General features: G+C 43.1%; 1 protein-coding gene across 3 annotated transcripts in view; it reads right to left on the bottom strand.

Moving 5' to 3' along the window:
• Positions 1 to 12,328, bottom strand: part of lama5 (laminin, alpha 5) — an 85,629-nt gene that overhangs the window by 32,886 nt on the left and 40,415 nt on the right. For 2 of the 3 annotated variants that reach the window (XM_015365136.2, XM_069179616.1), the window contains 21 exons: positions 12,146 to 12,280; positions 11,597 to 11,731; positions 11,020 to 11,157; positions 10,851 to 10,903; positions 10,341 to 10,440; positions 10,116 to 10,168; positions 9,701 to 9,806; positions 9,057 to 9,156; positions 8,756 to 8,912; positions 8,154 to 8,292; positions 6,614 to 6,756; positions 5,908 to 6,011; positions 5,031 to 5,184; positions 3,975 to 4,138; positions 3,554 to 3,662; positions 3,088 to 3,185; positions 2,726 to 2,933; positions 2,175 to 2,301; positions 1,389 to 1,528; positions 824 to 939; positions 298 to 509 (listed from right to left, as the gene is read on the bottom strand). In XM_015365136.2, the coding sequence (XP_015220622.2) occupies positions 298 to 509; positions 824 to 939; positions 1,389 to 1,528; positions 2,175 to 2,301; positions 2,726 to 2,933; positions 3,088 to 3,185; positions 3,554 to 3,662; positions 3,975 to 4,138; positions 5,031 to 5,184; positions 5,908 to 6,011; positions 6,614 to 6,756; positions 8,154 to 8,292; positions 8,756 to 8,912; positions 9,057 to 9,156; positions 9,701 to 9,806; positions 10,116 to 10,168; positions 10,341 to 10,440; positions 10,851 to 10,903; positions 11,020 to 11,157; positions 11,597 to 11,731; positions 12,146 to 12,280 (2,691 nt within the window). Of the gene's footprint in view, positions 1 to 297; positions 510 to 823; positions 940 to 1,388; positions 1,529 to 2,174; positions 2,302 to 2,725; positions 2,934 to 3,087; positions 3,186 to 3,553; positions 3,663 to 3,974; positions 4,139 to 5,030; positions 5,185 to 5,907; positions 6,012 to 6,613; positions 6,757 to 7,784; positions 7,915 to 8,153; positions 8,293 to 8,755; positions 8,913 to 9,056; positions 9,157 to 9,700; positions 9,807 to 10,115; positions 10,169 to 10,340; positions 10,441 to 10,850; positions 10,904 to 11,019; positions 11,158 to 11,596; positions 11,732 to 12,145; positions 12,281 to 12,328 lie in introns of all 3 variants that reach the window. The other variant, XM_015365137.2, reaches the window with a different exon arrangement.

A 12,328-nucleotide genomic window follows, 5' to 3' on the forward strand; every position in this document is an offset into this window, starting at 1 on the left:
CGCCAGGTACAGGACTACATCCCGGACGAGATTAACAGGAAGTAATTTAAGGTGCGCTGCATGCCCCTGGGCTGTGGAAAAACACTCGAACACCCACAGTAAAACACGGCACAGAAAATGTCCTTGGCCAGAATCACAGACAGGACTGCAGAGCAATGCAATGCTAACCCCCCCTCTACTGTGCCAGACATACACCACCCACAGCACTGAAAATTTCTCCCCTGACACACATTCACCTCTGGTGGGCACTACCCCCACCTCCGCTGCCCAGCTGCCCCGAAACCCCCCAGCACTCACGTCGACAGTTGGGGAAGCCCCAGTGGCCCGTGGCGCACCGCGAGCAGTCCCTCCCGATGACGCTGGGCCGGCAGCGGCACTGCCCGCCGAAGGGCTCGCACGCGGCGGCCTCCGCCCCCGCCTCGTGGCAGCCGCAGGGCTGGGCGCCGCTGTTGAAGAACGCCGACAGAGAAATGGCCGAGTTCTTGCAGAAGGGAGAGGACGCCGTGGGGCTGCGCAGCGACAGGAAGGAAAAGAGTCACAAACTCAGGGCGTCTGAGGTCAAAATGAACACAAACTGGGCCTCAACTTCCAGAGCTGCCAAATGAATCACAACCTCAAAAGAAATCAGTGTCCGTTCTCATTTTTTTGCTTGTTTGCCGTAGAGAAAGACATGCTGAGGTTTTAACGCCTCATGCTTAACCATTTTACAGCCAAGCTAAGAGTGACTTTTTTTTTACCTTTTTTATTTCTATTCACTCCGATGAAAACAAAAGTTTACATTTTGCGTTCTGATGCCCGCTATGTGATATCATAAAATTCTTACTTGATGTAAAAACTGTCCAAACCACAATTACTGATGAAGTCGTATGATTTGTCCAGGGGTTCCTCTGTGAGGTAGCTAGGGTTGTAGCTTCCTTCGGGGACAACCAGAACGTAATCCTAAAAAAGCAGATTTATTGGTAATCATCTCAATAAAACAACACTCTATAAATAGCAGAGAATCAAATACCGATCAGAAGGGGCTGTAGCAGCATTCATCAGGTGAACAAGTGAGCAGCTTTCAACAATTTTCTTTCTTTCATTCACTAATGTCCTATACATAAAGCTTTATATCTGAATATACATATGTAGAAAAGCTTTACATATGTATTACTCAAGTAGGCAATAACCACAGAGTCATTGTTAAACAAAAAAGTGGCCTAAGCAAAGGAAAGAGAATGAAATAATGCACTGTAGATTTGAAACCCTAATAAAAGCACAAAATAAGTACAAATACACACAACTCCAAGCAATTGTCCTGCATAGTGTGAACACACAGACCGAAGAGAACACCACAGAACTGGAGTCACACTTCGATTGAGACCACCTGATTTCTCCTTGACCCTTACCATCCACAGAGTTTTTCCATCAGGCACACGGATGGTTAGAAACACATCATTGTCCGTCACATCCAGGATGATTTTATTTTCCGAGCTCAGGGTACTGCGACAGCCGTAGCCATGTGGGCAGAATGTAGCATTGGCAAAGCCTGGCATGAGGAACAGAAAAACTGGTTACCTCAGGCAAAGGGAACCACAGAAAACCAGCTCGGAGCACAAGGGAAGGAAATGACCTAGTTCTATATAACTACATGAGGGAAAATGTAAGATGTCAGTTTTCACTTGAGAAGTAAAATCAATCAGTATGTCCTTGCAGAGTTAAATAACAGTCTTTTTCAACATTTCGTGTATTGACCCCACTCTGGTGAACAGTGAAGGATTTAAGGCCTGCTTTTTTAATATCCCCACTGATGTCTAAACATCCTTGTGCCATTTAAGTTCCAACTTCTTTTGTGGTTGTGCAACAACAACAACCAGCCCTTTTAGAATCAAGTCCTAACTGTTGACCAGCTTCAGTAATGTTACACAGAAGGTACTGTGAACACGTCTCAAAAAGGTCAGCAGTCCAGGCAGTCCAGATAGAACTTAAGCAGGTTTTTAAAACATGCCAAACTGAGCTTTGACATTTGAAAAGGAACACTTAAGCACTGCACACAATGAGAGGTCAGCTAGTGTAATGGAAGTGCCCAGGGGAAGCAGAGATGTCCGTTGCCAATCCGTTGGCATCCCAGCACAATATAAATCACGGTGCTTGGACATGCCACGGTCCCATCATCCTCTCTAGCTTGGCCTTACCCTGCCAGACCCGGCCGGCGTTGAGGAAGACCTGGACCGCGAAGGTGGGATGGTCTGGCTGGTGATAGTGAAGAATGAAGACATAGCGGCCCAGAGTCTGAACACGGGTGGAATAAACCACAGCGTTCTGCAGGGGAGAGCAGCCAAACGCAAAAACTGACTTAGATTCCTCCCACAAGGCAGCATAAGCTTATTGTTTTCTCAAAACGTGTTTCTCTGACTGTAAGAGGACTGTCAAAACAAATATGCTCATATTTCCTAACGAGACTGTTTTTTACAATACAAGAAGTGCAACATGAACCAGATTATTTTCTCACAAGATGCACCAATCAGTTTTCCACTATTGTCAGACTTTAATTCTTTATTTTAGTGTCAAATAAATTAAACTGTCTCAATTCAGATAAATTCTGTCAGTTTACTGTGATACACAATTTCAGCTTTCAAATCCAGAGTTGAAATGGAATCGCTCTGCCTGTGGAAGCTTGCAAGGGATGCTAAGACCTACAGTCTGTTCTCTTTCCCAGCTCTGCTGGGCGTTCCTGCTCCTGTACCTGGGAACGGTCCAGGCGGATGTGCTCAGAGTTGTCTGCTGCAGTGGGCGGCCGATCCTCAGAGCGCTCCGCCCAGCCGGGTCTTTCCGCAGGGATGACCTGCGACTCGTGGAAGAAGGGCAGGGAGTCTGGGACGGAAGAAGCTTGGCCTTCCCTTAGCATGATGGACTGGGAGGGAGTCTGGAATCGGGATGGGACACAGGCAAGGCTGGGAAAGGAGAGGAACAGTTCTTATAAAGCACATCTCAACAGGAAAGGAAGCAGCCCACAAAAGCTAGCAGATGGTGCCAAACTTCCTTTCACTGTCGATAACAAATCAAAATTCATAAAGGACAGAAATTTCAATTATTAAGGCAGCGTACTTGGCTGGTGAGAATGTCCCATGCGTGCTGATGCAGTGCACACGGGGCTCCACGTACTCCATAGTGAACTGCTCATGAGGGATGAGATAAATCTTGTGCTGGAGATACATGGAAATGAGGACAGAGGACAGATCTTGTGTTAGAGAGCAAGAGGATGTTCACACAAGGATACCCGTCTGCAGCTGTGTGTATTCTGTGCTTGAGCTTCATAGATTCTACAATGAATAATTCATGGAATGAGGACTTGTTAAAAGAGAGGAGAATGTTCATATTGGAACACCTTATGTAAGGAAGTGGAACACTGACACAAAGCTATGTGTCGTACCAATGATAAGAACCTTTTTGATGATATATTCATGCATCTAATTTGGACTTAAAAAGTGGAATAAATCTTGCTATGTATGTGGTACATCATCTCAAGCTTACTACATTGATCAAACACTATTTAAAAGTTAGCCAGACTCACCAGGAAGAAGTTGGCTCTGTCTGCAATAAACTGCACATCTGCCTCTGTTGTCAAGGAAAAGATACCAACTCGATTCTTGCTGTCAGTGGAGACAACCCGGCACATGAAGCTAAAGGAGTATGGAAAAAAAAACATCATGACACGATTCCCATTTTTAGAAATGTGGGTTTGCTATTAAGGTGTCTAAATGTCATTAATAAAGGTAAAAACATCTGCATTGGATTTCATATGATATTTGATGGAATCAGGATAGTTCACAAGAAATGTGTGCCATTGCCAGATCTAATACAGACCAGCTCTAGGTCTTTTAATATATGCTGCCTCCCAAAGAAATAGTTTTGCGTATCATCTATACCCTTTAGTCAGGACCGGAGAACTTCAACAGACTGCAGTCTGTGCACACTCTTTGTCCTGGCCTCACCTGTACTTGCAGTGGTACAGTTTGATGATCTCCACTTGTGTCTGCACCCCTGGCGAGTTCACAGACACAGTCAGCGTCTGCAGAGACTCATCCTCATTCACATACTCCAGCACCAGGCCATAGGTGCCTGGCCTGGGAACTGGGATCCGGAACTGCACGTTGAGCTACAAGGCAGGGAGTAAGAGGGAAGATATTCACAGTTCCACAAATGACATCAGAAAAAATGATATTATCACGTACTGTAAATGAGCTACAGTACAAAGGGTAATATAAGGGACTTGCAATACCAAGATCAGCATGTTTTATAGGCGACCATCAAATGAAAAATTTCAGATGAGATGGAATGACTTAATTGTCATTCATTATCAAATAAGATCATTTGGAGCAAAATTCAGAAACCCCTTCAGTCCTCAAAACACAGAGTTCCCTTAATTGATACAATTACGTGTTCTCTCAATCAATCAATAATGTACAACTGTTCCCAGTCCTTGGAAAATGGTGATTTCAGTAACCTGTATGATAAATTGGATTAGGGCTCTCCCTTGTTGGGGTTGGAGTCAAATGCCCTTTTCACCGAGACAAATTAAATTAGCAACAAAGAGCAAGGTTACCCTTCTCCTTTCCTATTTTCCATCTTTTAAAATAATTTACAGGTTTTCATAGCTGTATATAGCTATATATAACTGTTTGTTTCCAGCTCTTAAACATGTTGCAGCTGTAACCATTGTATTTTGTGAGTGAAATGAAATCCCAAACTTGTGACTTGAAACCAAATGCAAAATTTTCCAATGAAACAACATCAAGAAACGCTTCAGTTATCAAATGATGGCATGAAAACCATCAGATGTGTGGGTCACCTGAGAACCACAGCCATAGGCACTGAACCTTAAATCTCTTCTGGGTATAAAATGGAAATGAGAATCAATAGGCACACTACCACAGCTGTCCACAGGATACTAAAATGGTTGATGGTTTATCCATGTCTGCTATAGAATAGAGGTTTTGTTGCAGCCCATCTCAAAAGAATGGGCTGTGGTGTGGAACATGGACACTCACGTCGTTTCCACTGCAGATGGCCATGGAGGGGTGGTGAGGAGTGATCTTCTCCGTCTGGCAGGGCCTGGGCAGGTGATTGTCAAATCTGCAGGTGGCATCCCTGCCTGGGGCTGAGGGAAACCCATCCAGGGACAGATACTTGTAGAGCAGGCAGCTGTGATGAGAGGAGAGCAGAACGGCTGAATTTAGAGGCACCATCTGCATCTTGCCACATTGTGAAATGCAATGAGGCACACAGTGAGGACAAGCTTTGCAGCTGTGCTAATGCATGAGGTGGTGCTGAAAATGCACACTCACTCAAGCAGACAAATCAAGACCAGTTTGACTTCGACCTCATGCTGCTCCTATCCAGTCCTCCAGATAAAGGTTGCTAATGGCTTCTTGCTAATGTCTGTCCCACTCATCATCTTCATCAGCTCCTCTTAGGAAGATCCCAGCAGCTTGTGCACACCAGGACGTCTCCATTCCTCATCATCTTTAGGTTACTTAAATCTGATCCCTTCAGACTGCACCTGGGAGTCCTGCTCCCATTCTATGTTAAAACCCTCTTGTTTAAGTTACCTCTATTTGTCACCAATAATGTACTTCTTGATGCCTGTCCACTGTTTTTAGCTCAGTCATACTACCCTGCTATACTTCTGTTGCATTTAACCAATAACCATTCTGCACTACATCCATCCAACCATTCATTTTCTAACCACTTATTCCAAATCAGGAAGCACAAGCCTATTCTGCACCATGAATCTTATTTTGAATGGTTATGTAGTAAACAAAGCGTTGTCATATTACTCTTAACTCTTCCTACAACAGTTGTACAAAAAATAATCTTTGTAGACAACAATTCTGTTCTCACTGTAAGGATGTATGGGTGCCTTACTTTTGGCTGGCTTCTGGAGAGTGGTCATAGGTGCAAGGCTCTGTGACCTTTAGCTGCAGGATGGGGGCTTCATAGTATGCACTGGGCAATAGCACCAGATAGTCCTGAAAGAAAGGCCCAAGAAAACATTGCAATTCAAACAAGATTGTTATTGTCGCTATTGTGACTCTTAACACATTCTTGAAGTCAGCCCACTTCATAAATTATGAATTACACACTATTACTGTGTAATTTATTAACACAAATATTTTCCCTCAAAGCTTATAAGTTCTCTAGCCAGGCTGTTGAAGCCAGTACCCTGGATTTTTTTAGTAATATGGCTGGATGTGATATTTGGGACAATTAGCTACTAACTACCGAAAGAACTAGATGGGTCAAGTGGCCCCATGTTGTTTTGAACTTTTGTTATGTCCTTATTGCGGTCGAATAAGAAATATTTATATATCAAATTTCCATTGAAGTTCCCACAACAAAGCAACTTCCAAGGAAAAAAACTTGACCACAATAGAAAACTAGTTTTTAAGTGAACAAGAAACAGAAAAAAAAAGCTTTCCACCATTTGTCAGTCTGGTATCATTCTTAAAAAAAAGAGACGGACTTATATAGAATAGGAAACAAAAGACGTTTCAGTTTCATTTCAACAGTTCCAGATTTGAAACAACTTGTGCCCAAACAGCGGGCAGCCATATGACGCAGAGATCCTCACCAGCAGAATGCCCTCAGCCTCGATGACAACAGACCAGGTGCCAGGGTTGAGGACAAAAGGTTCCACAAAGTTGTTCTGAGGCACAGTCACAAAGGAGGGCTCTGAACTAGGTGCAAAGATGATCTGTTTGGATTGATCTGAGCCTGCGCAGAGGGAAAAGGAATATTATTTCAGACTCAAGAAATAATATTTGAAGTTTAAAATGATTCTCATATGTAGGTGGGTTAAATAATAAATACTGAAATATAAGGATCAGTATTGGGATCAGACAACTCACTTACCCATGATCAAATGTGAATTCTGTAACCATTACAAATTATGAGAAGAACTGCTTTGAAACACTAAAATGGACTTCGCTATACAAAAATATAAGACCGTATGAGATAGTTTATCATTGAATTTGTTGCTTTTTCTCTATTATACGAGTATAGATATATATTATTCCTTTGTTAGAGTACATGTTCTAACAAGCACGGGAACTTATACTTCATTTACAGTATGCCATGAGTATCCAAGAATGCTAAAGAGAATAGTTTGAATGTATCCAAGATCAATTCATTCAAACCAGGGACAATACAGACACTTTTAATGTCAAACACACACATTGAAGAATGAACACACAACCCATTCACTTGCCCTTAACCTAGTAAGTCCAAAGAAATGTAGATGGAGTCTCAAACACAAACACACCTATTTGCATTGATGTACTTGTGAGGACCTCCCATTTAAACTAAATCTATTGTTAGTTGGGCTGCCAGCACAGAATGGTTGCAGCATGTCGCTCAGGTGACTTTACTATATGTGTAGTGCTTTGAGATCTATTAAGACAAAAGGCACTATACCGTATATATCCAAGCAATTATTACTTTTTAGTATTCTGCATGCTGCTTAAATGAAACTTGAGATTGGTTGAATGTAGATTCGAAAAACAAATTGGCACTTTTAGACCTTAAAGAGGACGTCACATGATTTATATTCCTTGTGAGGATAAATGAATATTTTCTCCGATTTAAAATAAATATAGAGACACCTGCACTTACGCTCATAAAAAAAATGGGAACTGAGCCTCCATATCTCTAACCGATGGACTGATGTAAACAAAATTAAAAAAAAAACACATTGTTAACCCAGCAAACCCCTGTTGGAAGTTTGCAAAGCGCCTGCTCCTTACCTTTTCTGTTAGACTGATATGCTGTAATTTTACCGTAGTAGACGGCAGCTCCTGTATTAACATATCTGAGGATGAAACGGAAGAGATAGAGCTCTGCTTCGTTCACGTGAACTGCAACTCTCACTTTACTCTGGAAAGACACAGAGGCGTTTGGGGGGAATTACAGCAGATGTGGGCCCACATTAAGGCCTGGGGCCAGGAAAGAGTCCTCAGGACTTTCTCCAGGAGAAACCCTGGACGAGCATGTGCTGCTCTGAACCTTTGCTAATAAAGAAAACAGCCTCTCCCCAAGGGAAAAAGGAAAGAGAGCAGGCAGCGAAGAAGTAAAAAAAATGAACGTGGCTTGGAAGGGGTGAGGTCAGCACTTACAGTTGGCGCAGACCACATGCTTCCCCTCCTCCAGGACCGAAACCCTTCCTCTGACATGAGAGGAGCCCCGGCTGACATAGCGAAAGACTATGTGAAACAGGTCGGGAGAGTTCACAACCACCGACACCACCACCTTTGGCTGGAAGGAGAGAGGGAGAGAAACAAAACGGGGAAAAAAAGCAAAGCCATTCCTTATTACCACCACCACCACCTCCATAACCACCGCCAACCTGCACCCAACTTGCGTCCCTGACACCGGCACAGACCAGAGCCTGTGGCAAGCCAAAGCCAACTACACCTAGCTCCACACCTGGCAGAGGGAGAAATGCTCTTTTTTCAGTGAAAAAAAGAAGACATGCTAGAGGATTGAAGGAGATAAGAGTAAAGCTCCACATCTGCAGATATTTTCACAGAAGGAGAATCACAGAAGTCATAAATCACAAAAGTCAGCACATTTCACTTCTCTACAGCTTCTCATATGCAAATGTCAAATAGGATCTTGCTTATCTGTTAAGGTTAAAAATGAACAAAAGAAAGGCGAGTCTTAGATAAAACTATATTATTATTTATTGAAAATGTTTTTCTGAGTGGTCAGTAGTTACCTGAATGGGAGACATCTGTGCGTAGCCTCTCCAGCTGAAGTTCTCAAACTCCAGCGGGTTGTAACCAAAGCGAACCGGCCTGCCATCCAGCATGGTACCATCTTCTATTTCAAACTTCAGGTGGTGCAGATCAGGGAAGTAGTGGTTACTCTTTGGCCTGCAAGCAAACAAAGTATGAATACGCATCTGAAGCCCCTGGATATGAGGAAAAGTGCATAAAGGACTACTGAGCTGTCTACTGTTGCTCTTGCACAGAACTGGTTCCTCATAGCCTAACTTTGAAGCTCTACAGAACACTTACCGAGTGCATTTTGGTCCTTCGATATTGGGTCTACATCTGCACCTTCCATTTCTCTTTTCACATGAGAGCCCCTCTGAGCCTCCGATATCACACTGACAGCCTTAGGATGACACAGACAGGAAGGCTAGACAACATGTGGGGTCAAATGCAGGGCAGCACAGCTGTATCATCAAACACCTAATGCAATAACATCAGAGATGTAGCTGGTTCAGGTATACTTGAGGGGAACGCCTTTCCCCTTGTTTAAAGAAGCATTCCCCCTTTGTAAATAGATGTACCTCCTAGTTAAAAGAACTACAAAGATATCATTTCCCATTAAAAATACTTTTCGCCATTACCCCACCCATCTTCACCAGACCCCTGTGCCATTTCTCTTGTAACTGTTCTCACAGTTCAGATACTGGATATCAGATTACTAAAAGCACACCAGCTTCAGAAAATGCATCTATTAATGAACTGCAGTAAGTAATGCTGGAATGACTTCAGCGGCTCTTGGTGTATAGCCATCAAAGCTTTTTATTACGTTCTTCATATATCATTCTACAGTGCACACAAAACATTGAATGTTAATAGCACCTAGCACCCCTGAGTGTTATCAGATCTGAACAGCTTAACACTATTTTTATCTTCTCAGCATACCCCACCTTGACACCCAAAATAGTTTGTTCTCTCCAGATTGTAGAAGCCATCTTTGCAAGTGGAGCAAGTCTCACTGCAGACATTCGGCTTGCAGAAACACTGGCCTTTACTCTGGGAGGGAAGGAGAACATGGTATCAGAAGACTGCAGCTTCCCTCACATATGTCAGGTATGCGACAGAATTACTAACTAAATCACAGGATGTCAGTGAAACGGGTTTAAGAAATACGACATGAAATTCGATTACAGTACATGACAAAGTTCCAATAAATGTACCATTTCTTTCATAATCTTAATCTCAAGGACCTACTTAATACAGTAGTACTTGATACAAATATTTCTGAAGAAGGTCACTGAAAAATGATTGTTCTAGTAACAGTTTAAAATCAATGCATAATTAATGGAATCTGTGGCTACAAACCTGGGAACATTCTGCTACTGTGCTCAATGTGCCCTCTGTGTTGCAATCACAGCCTGTTGAAAATAAATGACAATTAGAAATGACCTTCTGCCTAAAAAACAAAACAGTAAGGTCAGAATTGTAATGTGCACTGCAGCTAAGGGTGGCTGCAAGACCTGGAAACCCCCTACTGGCCTACATGATTCCTCGTTTACAAAGCAATAAATCTGACCAGTCTCGTCTTACTCATGCATCCATAGAGCACGTCTGAAGAGAGATTCCAATACAGGGGCTTGCATCGGTCACAGGACGAGCCTTCAACATATGGCCGGCACACACAGACACCCTGAGGAGAAATGAATCAGGGAGTCTCTCATTGAGAAGAGGGAAGAAGGTGTTATTGTAAAGCAGGCATACAAAACCCAAGTCACCTTCTGCTTCTCCTTAAGTTCTTGATTACATAACTGATGGACATGTGACCTTAACTGTACATTTTCCATCTTTTACGTGTTCTACACATATGGTGATTTTAATGATGCACTTGACTGGAGACAGAATGCACACCTGAAAACATTTCTGATACTGATAAAACAATGTACATGTATTCAATGAATCAGACAATTAGCCCTGATGAAGCCAGTAAAAGTTCAGCTGGAACAAGAAACAGTTGACTGAATTGTCCCTTAGCTCTTGTAATGTAAAAACATTCACCGAAGCAACAGCTGGGACCCTTACTACCACAAGACCTGTACTTACAGCTGTGGGTGAGACTTCATTCTGCGCTGAACCAGCTGGGTTGCAGGAGCCAACTGCAAGGAAGATGAATCAATAATCAGAAGAAAAGTGCAGTTTTACTCTGGCAGTTTAACGGGGCGGACAAGGACAACCACATCAAAAAATTCAGAAGTGATATTATTGGCTCTACCTTGACACTGAGGAAAGCCATAGGCTCCTGGGTGACAGGTGTCACAGTGCTGGCCAACCACGCTGGGCAAGCAGTAACACTGCCCAGTCACCTGGTCGCAGGAGCTGTGACGGGAGCCCTCCATCGAGCACTGACAGGCTGGGAAAGGAGATGGAAGACGTAATCCCTCATGACTGTTCATCAGAGGAAATGTATCCATGTTTCTGCACTTTTACTGTGTGGTCTATAATACCCTGCACCATGGGAAAACAACAACATACCTAACTGAAAGCAGTTTCATAGAAATATTTACTGTGGTAATCCTATAGTGCACATTAAAACCATAAAAAACTAGGCTAAAACCCCTAGCAAAATAGAATAAATAAATAGGCAAAATTCCTTAAGGAATGACACACCACCACATCATAAAGGGACTTTAAAGAGTACACAATGCAGGCAATTAAAATCTTACCCAGGTCCAATCCTTGCAAAATGAGGTTTTGTAAAAATCTTCAAAGGCAACTTATAAATAGAGATAATGAAATGTGTGGCCAGAGTATACGGGTAGAGACTTACAGGACATGAATGGGAAACTTACGCGTGCAGCTGGGGTAACCATAGTAGCCAGGGGCACACTTGTCGCAGGAAACACCAGAGAAGTTGGGATGGCAGTGACAGTGCCCTGAGGCACTGCAGCTGGCATCGATAGAGCCACGAGGGTCACAGGAGCAAACTGCAAATTACAGCACTGGTAGTCAGTGGGACTGGATATCGGGGAAATCTAGTCGCCAAAGAGCACCTGTACGTCCCAAAGCAAATAATACAGCTACCCCATTCTGCTCCCTTCCCTCTCGATCTCCTTTTGTCCAGATCTCTCGTTTTTAGGATGTAGAGCACAGCTGTCTTTTTGATAATACAATGAAAAGTGCCGGTAAGTCACTAAGGCAAAATATGGCAGTTCCTTAACCACAAAGAACTAAGGAAATGTACATACTTGCCTATGTAAAATGATACATTTCTTCAAATGTCATTTTAACCTTACGTCACCATGGAAACTCATTAACAACACTGCCCTGCATCTGCACCAAAGTAAACATTTTTTATGTTAGCACACAAGTGTCAGAGTATGGGGACTAGGACTCTGTACCTTGACAGTTGGGGTAGGAGTGGAACCCAGACTTGCACTGTTCACAGTGTGGACCATCAAACTCAGGCCTGCACAGACACTGGCCAAATGGGTCACAGACTTCAGGCAAGGAGCCCACTGTGCTGCAGCCACACACTGAAATAAGACCCACAGACAAGCAAGGCATGAGTCACTCTTCTTGAT

This window comes from Lepisosteus oculatus, chromosome 16, assembly GCF_040954835.1.
Source record: "Lepisosteus oculatus isolate fLepOcu1 chromosome 16, fLepOcu1.hap2, whole genome shotgun sequence".
Lineage (NCBI taxonomy): Eukaryota > Metazoa > Chordata > Actinopteri > Semionotiformes > Lepisosteidae > Lepisosteus > Lepisosteus oculatus.